Source organism: Mixophyes fleayi, chromosome 2 (assembly GCF_038048845.1).
Source record: "Mixophyes fleayi isolate aMixFle1 chromosome 2, aMixFle1.hap1, whole genome shotgun sequence".
In the NCBI taxonomy this organism is placed as follows: Eukaryota; Metazoa; Chordata; class Amphibia; order Anura; family Limnodynastidae; genus Mixophyes; species Mixophyes fleayi.
In genome coordinates this window covers 180,703,975-180,720,400 of record NC_134403.1, presented here as the reverse complement: position 1 = coordinate 180,720,400, position 16,426 = coordinate 180,703,975, and the positions used below count along the sequence as shown (strand labels likewise).

The following is a 16,426-nucleotide window of genomic DNA, read 5'->3' as shown; positions in this document are numbered from 1 at the left end:
ATCATTATAATAAGACAATCTTTCTCACGCACACAAGCAAAAAAAGAAAGCCGTCCTGCATTCTTTAATAGGAAGACAAATTGAAACAAATTTGCATAAAGTGCTTTAAAAAAGATAAAAAAAACTAAACAGATAGGTAACATAAAACTATTTTATAGCAGTATCGGAGATATGGTGCTAGAAGCAAAAGTTTTTTTGATCAGATGTACCTGAAACATAGTGCCATACTACTGTCTGCATGATTACTAATAAATGTTACTTTGTGACCAACTTACACAAGTAAAACCAGTGTGTTTATATATACACACCACAAATTCTAAATCAAGTAAGTACTGAAGGTTAACAAAATTGCCAATAAATATATAAAAAAAAATGCTTAGAGCGGAAAGGTTAAAGATCATTTTAAATTTTACCATATTTAATAATAAAATACCATTACACGCAACATGTTTTTCACACTCCCTATTACTCTGCAAGGTGAATGCAAAATGGAGGTTTCTTATGCATGGACCCTTCTTGCATTAGATGTGGTGCTAGACGCACTTACTTTTTCCAAATGAGAACTTTCATTCCATTCAGTTACAGTGCATTTTTCATCCTAACAGCTGTGAACAAGTAATGTCAGGCTTAAAAAAATGTAGGCATTCAATAAGACAATCCTAATGTGGCACATGCTTCTCATACTATATTGGCAAATTATGCTTTTAGGACAGAAGAGGAAAGAGTGTAGGAGCTAGATTTACTAAACTGCGGGTTTGGAAAAGTGGAGATGTTGCCTATAGCAACCAATCAGATCCTAGCTTTCATTTATTTAGTGCATTCTACAAAATGACAGCTAGAATCTAATTGGTTGCTATAGGCAACATCAGACAGACATGTAACGAAAACCTAATCTACATGGGGAAGGGGTGAGGTTGACTCGAGACTTCTCTTCCAGGTCTGGTGGCTTTAAACTAAAATGTGTTACATAAAAAGCACTGTATCTGTCCATGTTGTGGTCAACAGCCCAACGTGTGTAAGTCACTGTACACTGTGAACTGTTTTCAATAAAACCCCACAGAGGGGCTTAAGACATGATAAATAGATTATTCAAATTAAATAGATTAATCATTTGTAGTGTAAGACAATGAGTGAGCTGATCCCCCCTGCCAGCCTGCATCAGTCACCCTTCCAGGATCCTCTACTGCCTCTACCTTGTTTAGCATAAAATTACAGATAAAGTATGCATTTGATATACTAAAGATGGAGATGTTTTGGTAAAAGCATAGCAGTCAAAATAAAAATAAAGGTATAGTAATTTTAATGGGGGAAAAAGAAACATTTTTTTTAACAATCCTCACCCCTCATATATACAAAAAGCTGATTTTGATTTAAGTATGTTTTGTTTACATTGCATATTAAATTATGTACTTGTTACAAAATGTTCAAATATTATATATTGCAAACTTCAGCTGTCTGTAGTATGAAACAGCAAACAGAAATGTCTGAAACTGTCCATTTACAATGTAAGGTAATATACTCCACTTATTGATCCTTGTCAGTGTCAACATAACTATCACTCTTCGCATTGAATTTATCAGGCATTATCAGGTAAGATAACACGAAGTTCATGAATAGATAATTCATTTCTAAACTGTCAGTATTATTATGTTTGGTACGTCCTCAAACTTTCGCTAAAATTGCTTGATGAACGGACGCTTTAAAGAAGAAAACCCATAACAGTCTGCTCCAGAACATGTCTTTTTACCCTCTGGAGCCCGGCTCTGGGAGAAGGAAGTAATATTTGAACTCCTCCTTAAACTTGTGAGTTTTCAGTTAGTGACGAAACTTGACAGACACACATTCTGTTGAAGAGTTCCAGGGGCAGCATTCAAGAAGGGTTGTAGTCCTAAAAGCGGAGGTAACCTGAAAATACAAAAAAGGGCAAGGCGGCACCCTCCGTCCACATGTCACTCACACATGCACCCTCTGTCCACATGCTTTACACACACATACACCCTCTGTCCACATGCTTTACAGACACATGCACCCTCTGTCCACATGCTTTACACACACATGCACCCTCTGTCCACATGCTTTACACACACATGCACCCTCTGTCCACATGCCTTACACACACATGCACCCTCTGTCCACATGCTTTACACACACATGCACCCTCTGTCCACATGCTTTACACACACATGCACCCTCTGTCCACATGCTTTACACACACATGCACCCTCTGTCCACATGCTTTACACACACATGCACCCTCTGTCCACATGCTTTACACACACATGCACCCTCTGTCCACATGCTTTACACACACATTCACCCTCTGTCCACATGCTTTACACACACATTCACCCAGTGCCAAGCAGCTTTACACATACCCACTACCGGGACATACTAAAAGGAATGACAGCTTCAGTCTGCTAAAAGAAATGCCAATTGACTACTATGATAGAAAATTAAAATTGTATGCATATTTTAAAAAATCTTATACTTCTTAATTATATCTTACACACACTTATAGCTAAGGTACTTGGTCATGTTTTACATGTAGAATGACATGGAATGACAGCAGTTTTATATGCCATGTAAGTGCAGAAATGTAAAAAAAAACTGCAGTTCTCTCATGAAAAAGACCCCTATGTCTCCAACATCCCATTATCCCACACACTAATCCCTTTGCATATGCGCTCACACACACCTGTACCCAACTACACAAGTGTGACAATGTGGAATGACGGAAGAGTACAATGGAATGACAGCTGTTTTATACACCATGTCAATGCAGTAATATCAGTAAAAACTTGCATTTCTCCCATAAAAACACCCCTATTTCTCCCAGATCCCCTACTCCCACACACTAATCCCTTTGCATATCCGCTCCCACACACCTATAATCCACTACACAAGTGTGATAATGTGGAATGACGGATGAATACTATGGAATGATAGCTGTTTTATACGCTGTCTGAATAACACAGGAATATATTGGAGACAATAGTCAATATCGTAAAAGGATACACGGAAATACACGGAAGTGCAGGTACTCACACAATTCTGGAATAAGGTCCATTGTTTTAGAAGCTTTCTAGTTGGCAGAAAACCATAAATGGTCAATATCCAGTTTCGTTTGGATCTAACCATTCTCTGGATGGCCAACGGCAATGACGTTTCAACTGGATATTGACTATTTATGATTTACTGCCAACTAAAAAGCTTCTTAAACAATGAAACTTATTCCAGAATTGTGTGAGTACCTGCACTTCCGTGTATTTTATTCCTTTTATGATATTGACTATTGTCTCCAATATATTCCTGTGTCATTCAGAAGACGTATAAAGCAGTTGTCATTCCATAGTATTTATCCGTCATTCCACATTATCACACTTGAGTAGTGGGGTACAGGTGTAGGGGAACGCATATGCAAAGGGTTTAGTGTGTGTTGGATTAGGGGATCTGGGTCAAAAAGGGGTGTTTAATGGGAAAAATGCAGGTTTTTACTGACATTTCTGCACTGACATGGTGTATAAAACAGCTGTCATACCATAGTAATCGTCTGTCATTCCACATTATGACACTTGTGTAGTGGGGTACAGGTGTTGGACAGCGCATATGCAAAAGGATTAGTGTGTGGGACAATAGGGGTGTTTTTATGGGAGAAATGCAAGTTTTTACTGATACTTCTGCATTGACATGGCGTATGAAACAGCTGTCATTCCATGTCATTCCACATGTAAAACATGACCAAGGTTCTTAGCAATAAGTGTGTGGAAGATATAATTAAAAAGTGGAACATTTTATAAAATATACATAAATGTTTAGTTTGCTTTCATTATAGTCAAATGGCATTCCCTTTAGTACGTCCGCCTGCTAACTCCCCATCATGTTACCCCTTCTTACCTTTTTCTCCACCAGTGACTTCCAGCTACACAGGCATAGGAAAATTTGCAGCAGCAGCTCCTGCACTGTGTATCACGTGACAGCTGCAGTCACATGACCCGGTGATGTCACAGTGACATCTGAACGAGATCTAGCCACCATCCTATGTGCAGAGGGTTCTGACTGGAATACTTGCACATGCTGTAAGTGTGTGTAGGTATCAACGAACCAGAGGTAATTCTAGCTTTATAAAGGGTGATATAGTTAATGTATACATATATCATATTAAGACTATTATCGGTAAGACAATACAAACACGGTGACTGGAATAAAAAAATAAAATCCTTGTGATTGAAGTTTTTATTAAAAAAAAGCGTTGCATTACTTACATTTAGTTACCCATATGACTACATTGCCATAATGTATGCCGAAAGTAATTTAATACAGAGATTAATGTAAATGTAATATTTTTGTCTGTTGCAGGTTAATAGTAGAATCATGTTTTAACGACTTAGGAGTAGAACAATGGAATTTGGTAAGTTTCTTAATTGTTTATGCTTTGTTATGCATGGATAGTCTCAGACATCCTCTCTGTCCGTTGTCTCAGTTGGTTTTGGAGTGGTGGCAATGTTAGTGCAGGGAAAATTTCTACCCTTACTGAGTGTGGGAGTTACTGTCCAGTCCCATTATCCTATTGCAGCTTGCTGCAAAATAGCCTTAGATTTTTTTCCACATATGGGTGATTTACTAATCTCTGATGCATGGAAATCATTTTCTCCTGGTAGGGGTTAAATGTTTATTAATTCCTATTGAATTTTTGACTCCTCTGAGTAGTCTTCTGTACATTTCAATTAACCAATTTAGAATGGCTGCGGGTGAGCAGAATTAAGTTATAGCATAAAAATAGGTACTTTTTTTCATGCGTTCAGATACATACATGTGCCCTGTAAGACTTATATAAATATACATATATTTTGCATTTGGTTTTACTTATTAAAAAAGTAGGATACATTTTATCATAGGAGCCTGATAATTGTAATAGACAATTTTCTACTTTGAATAGACTGTAGCAAAAAAAATAAGCAAACCTCTCCCCCTAATTTGTCCTGGAGAATTTCCATGGCTTGAGTGATTAGCAGGGTAAATAAGCAATATTTTAATTGCACCCAGGGCTGCCAAGAGAAATTTTGGGCCCCGGTCCAGCAAATTCATGGGGCCCCCTATAGTCGACTAGAAGAGAAACCCATGTGGCCATACCATTGGAAGTGTGGCTGTGTGTCATTGGGGACGTGCCTCTGAGGTGAGCCCCCTCTGCCCACATGCTTTATAACACACACACAGCCCCCTCTCTGCCCAGCATTAGTCACGCATGCACTGTTTGTCATATGACTGCAGCAGTCACATGACCTGCTGATGTCATAGTGATTGGGATCTAGCCTCTGCCTAATAGGGAAAAAAACAACAACTTGCTAGTCTTCAGTATGGGCCCGGGCCACGGCAATCCATACCCCCGTTCCCCTCTCGGCATCCCTGATTGCACCTACTGCCATCCACCTGCTGTAAGCAGTTTACACCAGTGAGAAACGCTGAGCAGGGGGCGAGGAGGGATAGAGTGCTGCTTGGCACACTATTATGAGTGACAAATCCTCTTCAAAAGATTTAATGGCACAGAGCAAATATTAAATTAGTGAACCTAACTATTTGCAAGCACCAGGGTTAACCTGTATGTGTATTCCAAGTGTCAGCATCAGCAGCAGGACATGCACTTCCATTTGATGTAAACAAACCTATTAATCAGTCATGATATGCAAACACAAATGAAGTGTCGACTTCACAATTATGAAAAAGTGGAGAAAAGGTATATCATTCACAGCGACTGTCAATATTATATACGTGATGGAAATTCTACAACATGAGTAAAGGCAAAACTAAAACAAACAGCACAGTTAAAAAACAACCCAAAAAATTAAGATTATAGTCAACATTATGAGCTATTTATATAGTGCCACTAATTCCACAGTGGTGTACCGAGAACTTGCTCATATCAGTCCCTGCCCCATTGGAGCTTAGAGTCTAAATTCTATAACCCACACACACCAAGAGAGACCAAGATCAATTTAAAAGTCACCAATTAACCTACTAGAATGTTTTTAGAGGGTGGTTGGAAACCAGAGCACCCAGAGGAAACCCACAAGCTATGCTTTATAAAAGTGAAAGGCAGCCTGATATACTTTAGGGGCTGCATGGGCTAACTTTTAAAAGGGTTGCACATTAACCTCGGTAATAAGTTAAGACTCAAAAATATATTTATTAAAAGAAAGTTACACTTTTTGTAATTATAAACAAATCTCATGATAAAGCAATAAGGAGCTGAGGGCCAAATATGAAGGCCTTGGAGGGCTGCATTCAACCATAGGGCCTCCTGTTGGCCATCACTGATGCTTAAACTAAAATATAAAGAATCAAGAAAAAGCATTCACTAACATTGAGACCACTGACTGTTTATAATATGACATGATACATATATATCCAAATATCAAAATTTAGATTAAAAACAGATATATAACATATATAGAGCAGTGTATAACACATTTTATAGCTGAAGTAATCGTTCAGCACAAAAGTTGACCTAATACCCTCAGTATATACACACCCTTCCTTAGAGGATCTTAAATCACGTTAAGATAATTAAACAAGTCGGCAAGTAAGGGCCATATATGTTGATCAGTGTTTAATGAAAATAAGTTTAGCAAACATCTATTTTTCAGCGTATAACCAATTATTGTAGCACATGAACAAAAATACTATAATAGTGTGAAGTATTAACTGCAACATACATGGCTACATAGATAATATGGAGGCATTAAACAGGGTACTGCTCATAGCTTGAGTAAAACACAGCCATTCTTTGGCTTAGTGTAGAAAAATTCCAACATGGTTTGAATCCTTTAATAATCTTGGACACATTGCATTCAGCCTGTGACTCCAATATGCTGCATATTTAAGCAGAATGAGTTTTCTTCCACCACCTCTTCTAGACATCAATATGCTTTCAACCAAGATGCATGTTAGGTAGCAATTGGAATGACATGTTACTGGTTTATGAGTAGATCCAGGTGACAATGTATCTCTAAAAGATAACCTGTGATTCGCCATACATTCACGTTTGGTCTTATTTCTCCCCATGTAAAGTAATTTATATAGAGTGTAAATACACTACATGGCCAAAAGTATGTGGACACCCATTCTAATTAGTGTTTTTGGCCTTTTCAGCCACACCTATTGCTAGCGAGTGCATAAAATAAAGCATGCTGCCATGCAATATTCAAACATCAGCAATAGAATTGGTTGTATTGAAGAGCTCAGTGACTTTCAACGTGACATAGTCATAGCATGCTACCTTTTCAACATGTCCGTTCATCAAATTTCTGCACTGCTCGAGCTGCCCCTTTCAATTGTAAGTCCTGTTATTGTGAAGTTGAAACATTTTTGAGCAACAACAGCCAAGCTGTGAAGCGGTAGGCCACACAAGCTCATGGAATGGGACTGCTGAAGTGCATAGAAATCATCTTTTCTCGGTTGCAACACTGACTACTGAATTCCAAACTGCCTCTGGACAACATCAGCACAAGAAGTGTTTTTCGCACATGCCTCAGATCACCATGTGTAATGCCAAACGTTGACTGGAATAGTGTAAAGCTATTAGACTCTGGAGCAGTGGAAAAGCGTTCTCTGCAGTAACGTAATACAAGTCACCATCTGACTGCTGAATCTGGTCTTGGTGAACGTCAGAAGAACGCTTCCTACTCTAATGCATGGTGCCAACTGTAAAGTTTGGTGAAGCAGGAATAATGGTTTGCAGCTGTCTTTCATTGTTTAGCCTGGGCCCCTTAGTTCCAGTTAAGGGAAATTTTAATGCTACAGTAGTATACAATAACATTGTAAATAATTGTGTGCTTCCAACTTTGTGGCAACAGGTTAGTGAATGCCCTCTCATGTTTCAGCACGGCAATGTCCTCTTACACAAAACATGGTTTCCAGAGTGGAAGAACTTTATTGTCCTGCACAGAGCCCTGACCTCAACCCCATTGAACACCTTTGGGAGCAATTGGATCGCCATCTGCAAACTAGACCTTATCGCCCAACATCAGTGCCCGATCTCACTAATGCTCTTGTGGCTGAATGGTTGCTAATCCCTGGAGCCGTGTTCCAAACTAGTGTTCAAACTAGTGTAAAGCCTTCCCAGAAGAGTCAAGGTTGTTTATAGCAGTAAAAGGGGAGCAATTCCATTTGAATGCCTATAGCTTTGAAACTAGATGTACCACTAGAACACATGGGGGCAGATTCAATTAGCCGCGTTGTTCTTTAGAATAACATAGCTGCGCATTATTACCTTTACTATGGTAATTTCTCTGCTGATTTTTGCTTGCAGCTCAATGAGCTACAAGAAAAAAATCAGCAGATATTTTCTGTCAAATCCTGCGCCCTATAATTCTGCCTTATAGATGTGATTTTTGGGTGTCCACATACTTTTGGCCATGTAGTATATGTCAATAAGTTTTTCATCAGATGAAGAGACTTCGGAGTTAGAATTATGTGAGTTTGTAGTTTCAGAATATCAAGATTAAAGAGTTCTACACATAGGTGCTGGTGAATTGCTCCTGGTAAGTCGCCTGTATACTCTATATTTTTTATAAACAGAATTCAGATTCAAGCTTACTGCCATTAAGTGTAAATCATTTCTATATTTATCAATTTGGTTATGTAGATTGTCAAGCCAGCCATCACATATATTGGCCAGCAAGGAAGGCTTTAATCTATTTATCTCGTCTCGAGTATCTTTTCAATTCTTATCCCACATATTCCATATCCAGAATGATGAAATCCAAAGAGGATTTATTAATTACTGGTTGCAAAAAATAGGTCAACATAAACCTCTAGGTATTTTCTTCTTCTTAATATGATAGTTTGACTAAAATGTGCCATGGAACCATAACTCAACCTCAATTTTCTGCAGTCTTAAAACTGCAGCAGAGGGGCGGGATTGGCAGGACAATCCAGAAGCTGCAATCTCCATGATGGGAACAGTTCTCTTGTTGACAGACTTTCTCCACATGCAGTGTTACATTACTCGGGTTTTCTGCTGGAGCTGTTAGATATAAAACAAAGTCTTGGGAAAAATGGCTGCATGGAGCAGCCCCTGGAGATCTGTGGATGGAGAATAGCTACAGGTGGTAATGGAGATTTAATAAGCTCGTACATATCCAATGTACTAGGCTTTGTAAAGAACATTGTACAGTCGGTGCCTCCTTAAATTACCTGGTTAACAGCAGGAATCATAGTGGGGACTTTCAAAGTGACATCATTGCTACCTGCTGGGATCTTCATTCGTCAGAAGTGTTTCAGGTCTGTGTTTCAAGATGTCTGTATTAGCAGTCTGGCGGGGAATACACCTTTGGTGTATTTGTGTAGCGGTATCCATTGGCTGGGTTTCCCTCATTGTTAAAAGGTACCCAACCTGCGCTATCAAACACTCTGGAACATCCTGAGCATCCAGTGTACAATAAAGAATATATGCTCACCAAATTTGAGCTTCATAGCTAATTATTGTTATGGATGCAAAGTGGTTGATGTTTTGATCCTAATCTTGGATATTTGTGAAGACGTAAAATGCTGGGAGTTACTCAAACCTTTTATATAACTGTGAAAGCTTAAGATGCCAGAACTAGACTGTCAGGGCTTTGTGGAGTAGAAAAAAACATTCTCCCTGATTGTAAGCTCATTTTGGGCTGGGCCATCTTTCCCTTCTGTTTCATGTTGTTGTCTATTATGTCTTTGTATCAAGATCCTCTCAATGAACATTCATTTCATACTATTTCAGCATTCCCAACTAAAATTAGTAAAACTTCCCTGGGTTCTTTAGTGTAGAAAACAAATAGAGACAGTCTGGCATTCAGGATTTGTGAAATACAAAAATATTTTTATTACAACAACTCAACGTTTTGAGGACAGAAATGTTTATTTATTTATTTTCCTAATAAATCAGTTTTTGTTTATAACAAGTCCTGTGAGTGCCAAACTATTCCTTTTAATTAAAATATATAATTATTAATATAGTAATCATCATCTTCAGCTATTTATATAGCGCCACTAATTCCGCAGCGCTGTACAGAGAACTCGCTGCATCAGTCCCTGCCCCATTGAAACTTACAGTCCAAATTCCCTAACATACACATACAAAAAGAGACTAAGGTGAATTTAATAGCAGCCAATTAGCCTGCCAGTATGTTGGACTGTGGGAGGAAATCGGAGCACCCAGAAGAGACCCATGGAAACACAGGGATAATATACAAACTCCACACAGATAATGAATCAAACTCATGACCCCAGTGCTGTGGAACTGATAACTACTAAGCCACCGTGCTGCCCATATATAATGTGTATATATACTAATGTCCTAGTCAGCAATCTTAGGTGCTATTTCATTGTCTCCTTGGTTTGTCATTTAGTAGTGCTGACTCATCTGTGGCCAGTTTATTTAGCCCAGGGACCAAACTATTGGGTCCTTTTCCAGATTGGGCAGTACATTTAGCACTCAGGCCTGAGTGGCCGTATCACAAATGATCACACACAGGCAGATAGCAGGTAACTGCTGGCTGATTCTATGGGTATATCGGAAAATGAGCTGATCAATATTGACCTGTTCTGAGCATGCCTTGGAGCTATACGCATCTAGCGATATCTAGCAGATATATATATCTGATATTCCTTATTATATCACGTGTATTTGTATTGGCCATGCATGCAAACAAATCACCAGCATTAGACACTGAGCTTTAAAATAAGCTCAAGAAGAAATTTGAAATAGCTTGTATTGGTTTCCTGCATGCCTGTAAATCCTATTGTGCAATGATTTTTGTTTGTGTGAGGGGGGAGGGTTCATCTGTTGACTTCACAAATGAGCCCACTGTGATCCAGTTGCTCGTAATGTAGTAAGATGATTGGCCTGTGGCAGTTTTAGAAATTGCTTGAACATGTGGATAGGGAAGAGTGCAGTTTCAAAAGTAAATATGAGGAATGGAGTTTGGATTGCTCATAGAATGGGGGACCCGACAGATCAATTTCTGTCTGTAGTAGGTTACTTTAAGACCACCATGAACAAATAAAATTAGAGAGAAGTACAAGGGATTATTGGTAGACTAGGTACTAAAACGGGTTTGAGCCAACGGCGTACACAAATATAGAGGAGCCATACAGAAGGATCCATTGAATAAAACACTGTTAACTGTTTAACAGGTATGAAATGCAGACAGAAGGAAGTGTTCTGCAGGAGCAGATGGTTGTTAACAGTAACAAAGGTGGCCCAGAGATCCAGAATGATGAAAATAATTGTCATTTGACTTGTCATTAGCAACTTGCAGAAAAACAGATTAAAGAGTGTTTATTAATTTACTGCAATGAAAATATGTTGTATACAATGTACTCAAGTAGCTTGAATGGAGATGGAAGTAGAAAAATGTAAGTCAGGGAACATTAGAATATTTTGGCCAAGGTTGTGATTAGAGTAGTGGAATGAGCGCTCAGTAGAGTGAGGTGATTATATCTTTGGTTATAGAACTAAGGATAAGTTGTTAGTTTGGAATGTCATATCTGATTGCCAATTATTGTAGACACAAAATTACACAATGTCATTGGTGCCAAACTTTGTTGCTAGAGTACATGGAGTTGGCTCCTCCAGGGAGTCAAAGGTAGAAATGAGACGGTGGTGATATTACTGAGGAGAAGAGGGATTAGATTGGCCAGGGCAGAAGTGAGAGGGTGTAGCTGGAGAAATGGAAGTTTAATTGCAGGTGGATTTTTTGAGAGACATTTAATGGTGTGTGTGTCATAGCTGTGGCTTGAGGCAACATAGTTTGTTACTTGTGCCTTTGCAAACTACCACTTCCATGATAATGTACTATTTGTTCCAAGCGCCACATGTGAAATATATTACTTTTACCAACAACTTATGTATCCTGTAAACAAATGCATAATGTTTTCTTCACTGTATAATGTGGTATTTCATGATAACTGTATGTGTCTCCATAGGATTCACATAACTGGTGATAAAATAATTTCACTCTAGAAATATTTGATTTACATTAAGTCTAGTAGATTTGCTTGTCTTATAAAAACCTGTTTAGCAGTCTATTTTTTCAATGTTTATAATGGGTATAAATTTATAGCATATAGCTGTGTAGTACATAAAACGATAAGATGTTATTTATAGCAAGGAAAATATTTTGCATTGGTTAATTTACTGCATATGCTTCTTTTGTACAGGAAGTTGGAACGTATGTGAACAAACAGTCGTTCTTCAAGGAGCACTGCTACTAGCTGAAAAACTTACCCTAAACAAAACATTGCTGGAAATTAAGAAGTCTGACTGGCCTCTTATTGAAAAACCAATCACAGATGCTTTAAAAGAAATTAGCTCAGGAACCCAACCACAAAGCCACGAATGGAGGAAAAGAGGGATTGCGATATTTTGGGCAAAAATTCTTTCATGTCGGTCACAACTGTCCCTGAATGATGACTCCGACATTGAGAGGAAATGGAAAGAGGATATGTTCTTTCCAGTGGATAACATGATCCCAAAAATAAATCACACTGTTCTCTTTGAACTGCTTAAAGCCACAAAAGCAGCAGATATATTTGCAGAGCTGCTTTTGGCACTGCCAACAGATTTTTGGGTGGAAGAAGCATCCTTAATGTTAAACCATATTATTGATGAAACCTCCTTAGAGGATGTGACTTTCTTCTTGGATGTCTGGTGGGAGATAATGAAAAGTAGTAAAAACAGACAGGATGAAACTGTCACAATATTTTCAGCTGTTGCATGTCAGTATTTGACAAAGTCTGATGGTGAAGTTTGCCAGAGCTCTAAGAGATTTAAGCCTGACCCTGAGCAAGCTTTTCCTCCAGCTGACAACATTCTGACAGTATTTTTAGAGGGACTTCATAAAATTAGACTGAGCATTGATAACAGCAAGCTGAAGTGCTACACCATAGCAAACTTAGCAGACATGTTATGTTCTTCTGCTTTTCTAGAGAAAGAATCTGGCCATCCTCCCATAAGACTCTATTTGGAGAAGCTAGTTGCTGTCCTTCGTTTTTATAATGCCAGAGCCAAAGAAATTTGTCGCCAACAAAGTCTCGCAGAAATGGTTAGGGAAGCAGACAGGATTGTACAAAGTGGGAGCACAGCTTCTAGATTTAGATTACTGAGAGGTGCTCAACATTTTGGTTTAAATATTTTAAAAGACTTGCTCCTTCACTGGGGAGAGGAGTTGCACAATTATATGAATAACAGTGAAATGATTGACTATGAATGTTACAGGATGAATGGAAGTCTAGCATCCTTACATGAAAACTTGATTGCATTAAAAGCTACCGAGGCTTTACCTGAAGAACAGAGAGGGAATGCTTTAGAATTGGCAGACTGTATAACCAACCTTCTGGACAAAGCAGCCAATGTTCAGATAAAGTGCACAATGATTGACACGGACATGATGGCTGCAGTTGCTATGAACATAATTGAGGCTAAAATTAGCCGCTATGAAGAAGTATGTCCTGTGTTTGCCTCAGAAATTGCTTGGGCCTTTTCTAATGACTGGTTAAATTGCCTTAAAAAGAACAAGGAGCTTTTTAGGGAACCAGACCTAATATTTAAATTGTTGGAAATTGTAGTTAAAGCTGTATGTGAGCAGAACAATATAGATATCAAGCAAATCCAAAAGTCTGCAAATGTCATTTTAGATCTGTTTTGTGAACTGTCCTTATCCCAAATGGATGAAGTGCTTATCAGAGTTTTGTCTATATGGGGGAAGAAAGGACTTTCTCATTGTATGGTCGCATTTACAGATGGTTTCCAAGAGGAGCTCAACATGATGTTCAACCAAATCTCGCAAAATGTACCAGATTTCAATGCTGTTTCCCGAGTGGCCAGATTGGCCCTTTTGTACCCGGAGTATGTTGTAAACAAAGCATGCCACTTTGCTGTATCAAACATTGGTGCTCATGTTTTTTTAGCAAAGATATTGACTTCACTTCCTGGTTTAAGCTTTAGGTATTCTAATAATGCAGAAACATCAGTGTCATTATTATCCCAGTGCTTGATGGAGACCTGCTGGGGAAAGCTGTCCTCTGATAAGGAAGAGAGTCAGTTCTTATACTTGCTGACTTATCTAATGGATTCTTCTGAAACTATAGATGGCAGTGCTTCAATCTCCCTACTACAGCCAGCAGAAGTAGTAAGGACCTTTGTTCTTCCGTATATACTTGATGAATGTGTTAATGTAGAGTTTTCTTTGAAAATTCTTCATGAGGCACTAAATGTAGAGAATCTACTAGATATTTCAGGTAAGCACTGGGTTCTGTCATGCTCACCATTCCCACTTATTATGTCTCTTTGTAAGCTCCTCAATAGCTACAGTAGGTACTGGCAGCATTCAGATGAACCACATTGCCTTACACTAGGATCAAAAGAGTTAATCATTGAAATTCTTACCCAGATATGTTCTGTTATTTTGCCAGAAGCTGAAACTGAGAACGAAACTTGGAACAAGTCTCTCTTCTGGCTACATAGAAAAATGGAGCATTTAGATTGGGTTGTGCGCTTGAGATTAAAGCCGTTATTTGGCAAACACTTCAAAAATGAAGTCCCTGCTTCTTTGTTTGATGTTTGCAAACTTTCAGAGCATGAATGGACAGAACTTGACCTTCCAGAGTATGGCCCTGGCACGGGGCTTTTAGCTTGGATGGAATGTTGTTGTATCTCAGGAGAGATAAAGGATCAAATGCTTTCTCTTCTATGTGTCAACACAGAAGTCCCTGATGAGGTCAATCTCTTTAGCAAGGGTTTTTTAGTGGCCATGGTACAAGTCCTGCCATGGTGCAGTTCAACAGAATGCAAGCTTCTCACTCAGGTTGTGAGGAGTCTTCTGCAAAGACAACTTCTTCATGTGCCATACTCTCTGGAATATGTGCAGTATATGCCTCTCCTTAACCTCCGTCCTTTTGCCTACAACCTTCAGTTCTCTGTCCTCCTGCTCCGATGTTTTCAGCTCCTCTGCAGCTCTAGCTGTTCTAACTGGCTTACTCTTGATGGACAAAAGCATATTGCCAGACTTTATAGTAGCTGTATATCTGATACACTGGATGGTGTAAAGCAGCAGCTGGCAGACTACAATTTTCAACTACCTAAAGATGAGAGAGAAGCTGACTATGTCCAAGAAGTTTTATTTATTTATAGTCAGGTATTCTGCCATGTCCTCCATATTATAGCAATGATGCCAGAAAATACATGTGAACCTCTTTTCTTCTTGTCTCTGGAAATTCTCTCCTTGTGTGAGACCCTGAGAGCAAATGACACTTCCAAAAACCGCTTGCTCAGACAAGCCAACGAAAGACATTTCTTGAAGTCCATTACTGAGAGTGTGAGCAATGAGCAGCATCGAGCTACACTGATGCAGAAAATTAACAAACTTTAATAACAAGTGTTTGATGGTATAGAAATATAATAAACTATACAATAGATTATTCTGAAAAGTGTCATCCAGAATTGGCCATGAAAGGTCATTCAATGTTTCAAATAGTGTGGAGTAACTTTAAACAATGAAACCGTTGTGGTTAAGCAGCTATGACTTGTGTTTCAAACAAATGCACGGTTAGAATATAATCATGCCAGCCTTGTAAATCAGTTGCTTTCGCCAAAGTAGGATTAGAAACTGAACTCTTTAACTAAGCATCACTCAACAACACTGCTGTGAGCTGCTTATATTGACATCTTTTATGCTATTATAGCATCCAAATGCAATGGACAACATATGAAAACCTGAGACAAAAAAGGCTCAAATTATTGTACTATATCTGCCAATCATTTTTAAAAAAATAAAAGTGCAATTTTTCTCCTTTTTTGCAACTCTTTGAATCCTGGTGGTAACATGGGCACGTTTTTCAATTTTAACAAAATAAATCATTGGCAGAATTGCAATTTTTTTTTCAGTATAAAACTGGTGCACAAATACTAGATCCATGGGTTTGGTGTAAGAGGGTATCATTATTCTAGGCAGATGTTTTTTTTTTTTTTTTTTTTTTTAATGTCACTCAAAGTATTAATTTATAATGTAAGTCAAATACTGACATTTGTTAAAATATTTGCAGTATTTTGTTACTTCATTTTAGATTAAAGTGATGATACCAAATACTATGGAAAAGTTATATTTGTTTAGCTCACATTGGGAACTTAAAGGCCAAACATGCCCCTTATTCAGAGGATTGAGCTACAGGATGTGTTAAATCTTTTGGCCACACATGAGAAATTGGATAGATTATACTATTTGCTGCTTTGAGCCTAGTGACTGGATCACATTGGGGAGGTGGTAGTGGGGTCAGCAGATAAGATAGCAATAATCTGGGAGCAAGATTTTCAGGCATGCTTGAAAATAATCCAATCCATTAAAATTTCAGGCAATGCACTGTTTGTTTGTTTTTTTTTCCATAACTTTATTTA

General features: G+C 38.4%; 1 protein-coding gene across 1 annotated transcript; it reads left to right on the top strand.

The window, feature by feature from the left end:
• The first annotated feature begins 4,013 nt into the window (after nucleotides 1–4,013).
• On the top strand, nucleotides 4,014–16,027 carry GEMIN4 (gem nuclear organelle associated protein 4). The gene is made up of 3 exons (XM_075195043.1): nucleotides 4,014–4,107; nucleotides 4,357–4,408; nucleotides 12,196–16,027. Exons 2-3 carry the CDS (start codon nucleotides 4,399–4,401, stop codon nucleotides 15,402–15,404), a joined length of 3,219 nt encoding a protein of 1,072 aa, XP_075051144.1. The 5' UTR covers nucleotides 4,014–4,107; nucleotides 4,357–4,398; the 3' UTR covers nucleotides 15,405–16,027.
• The last annotated feature ends 399 nt before the right edge of the window (nucleotides 16,028–16,426 follow it).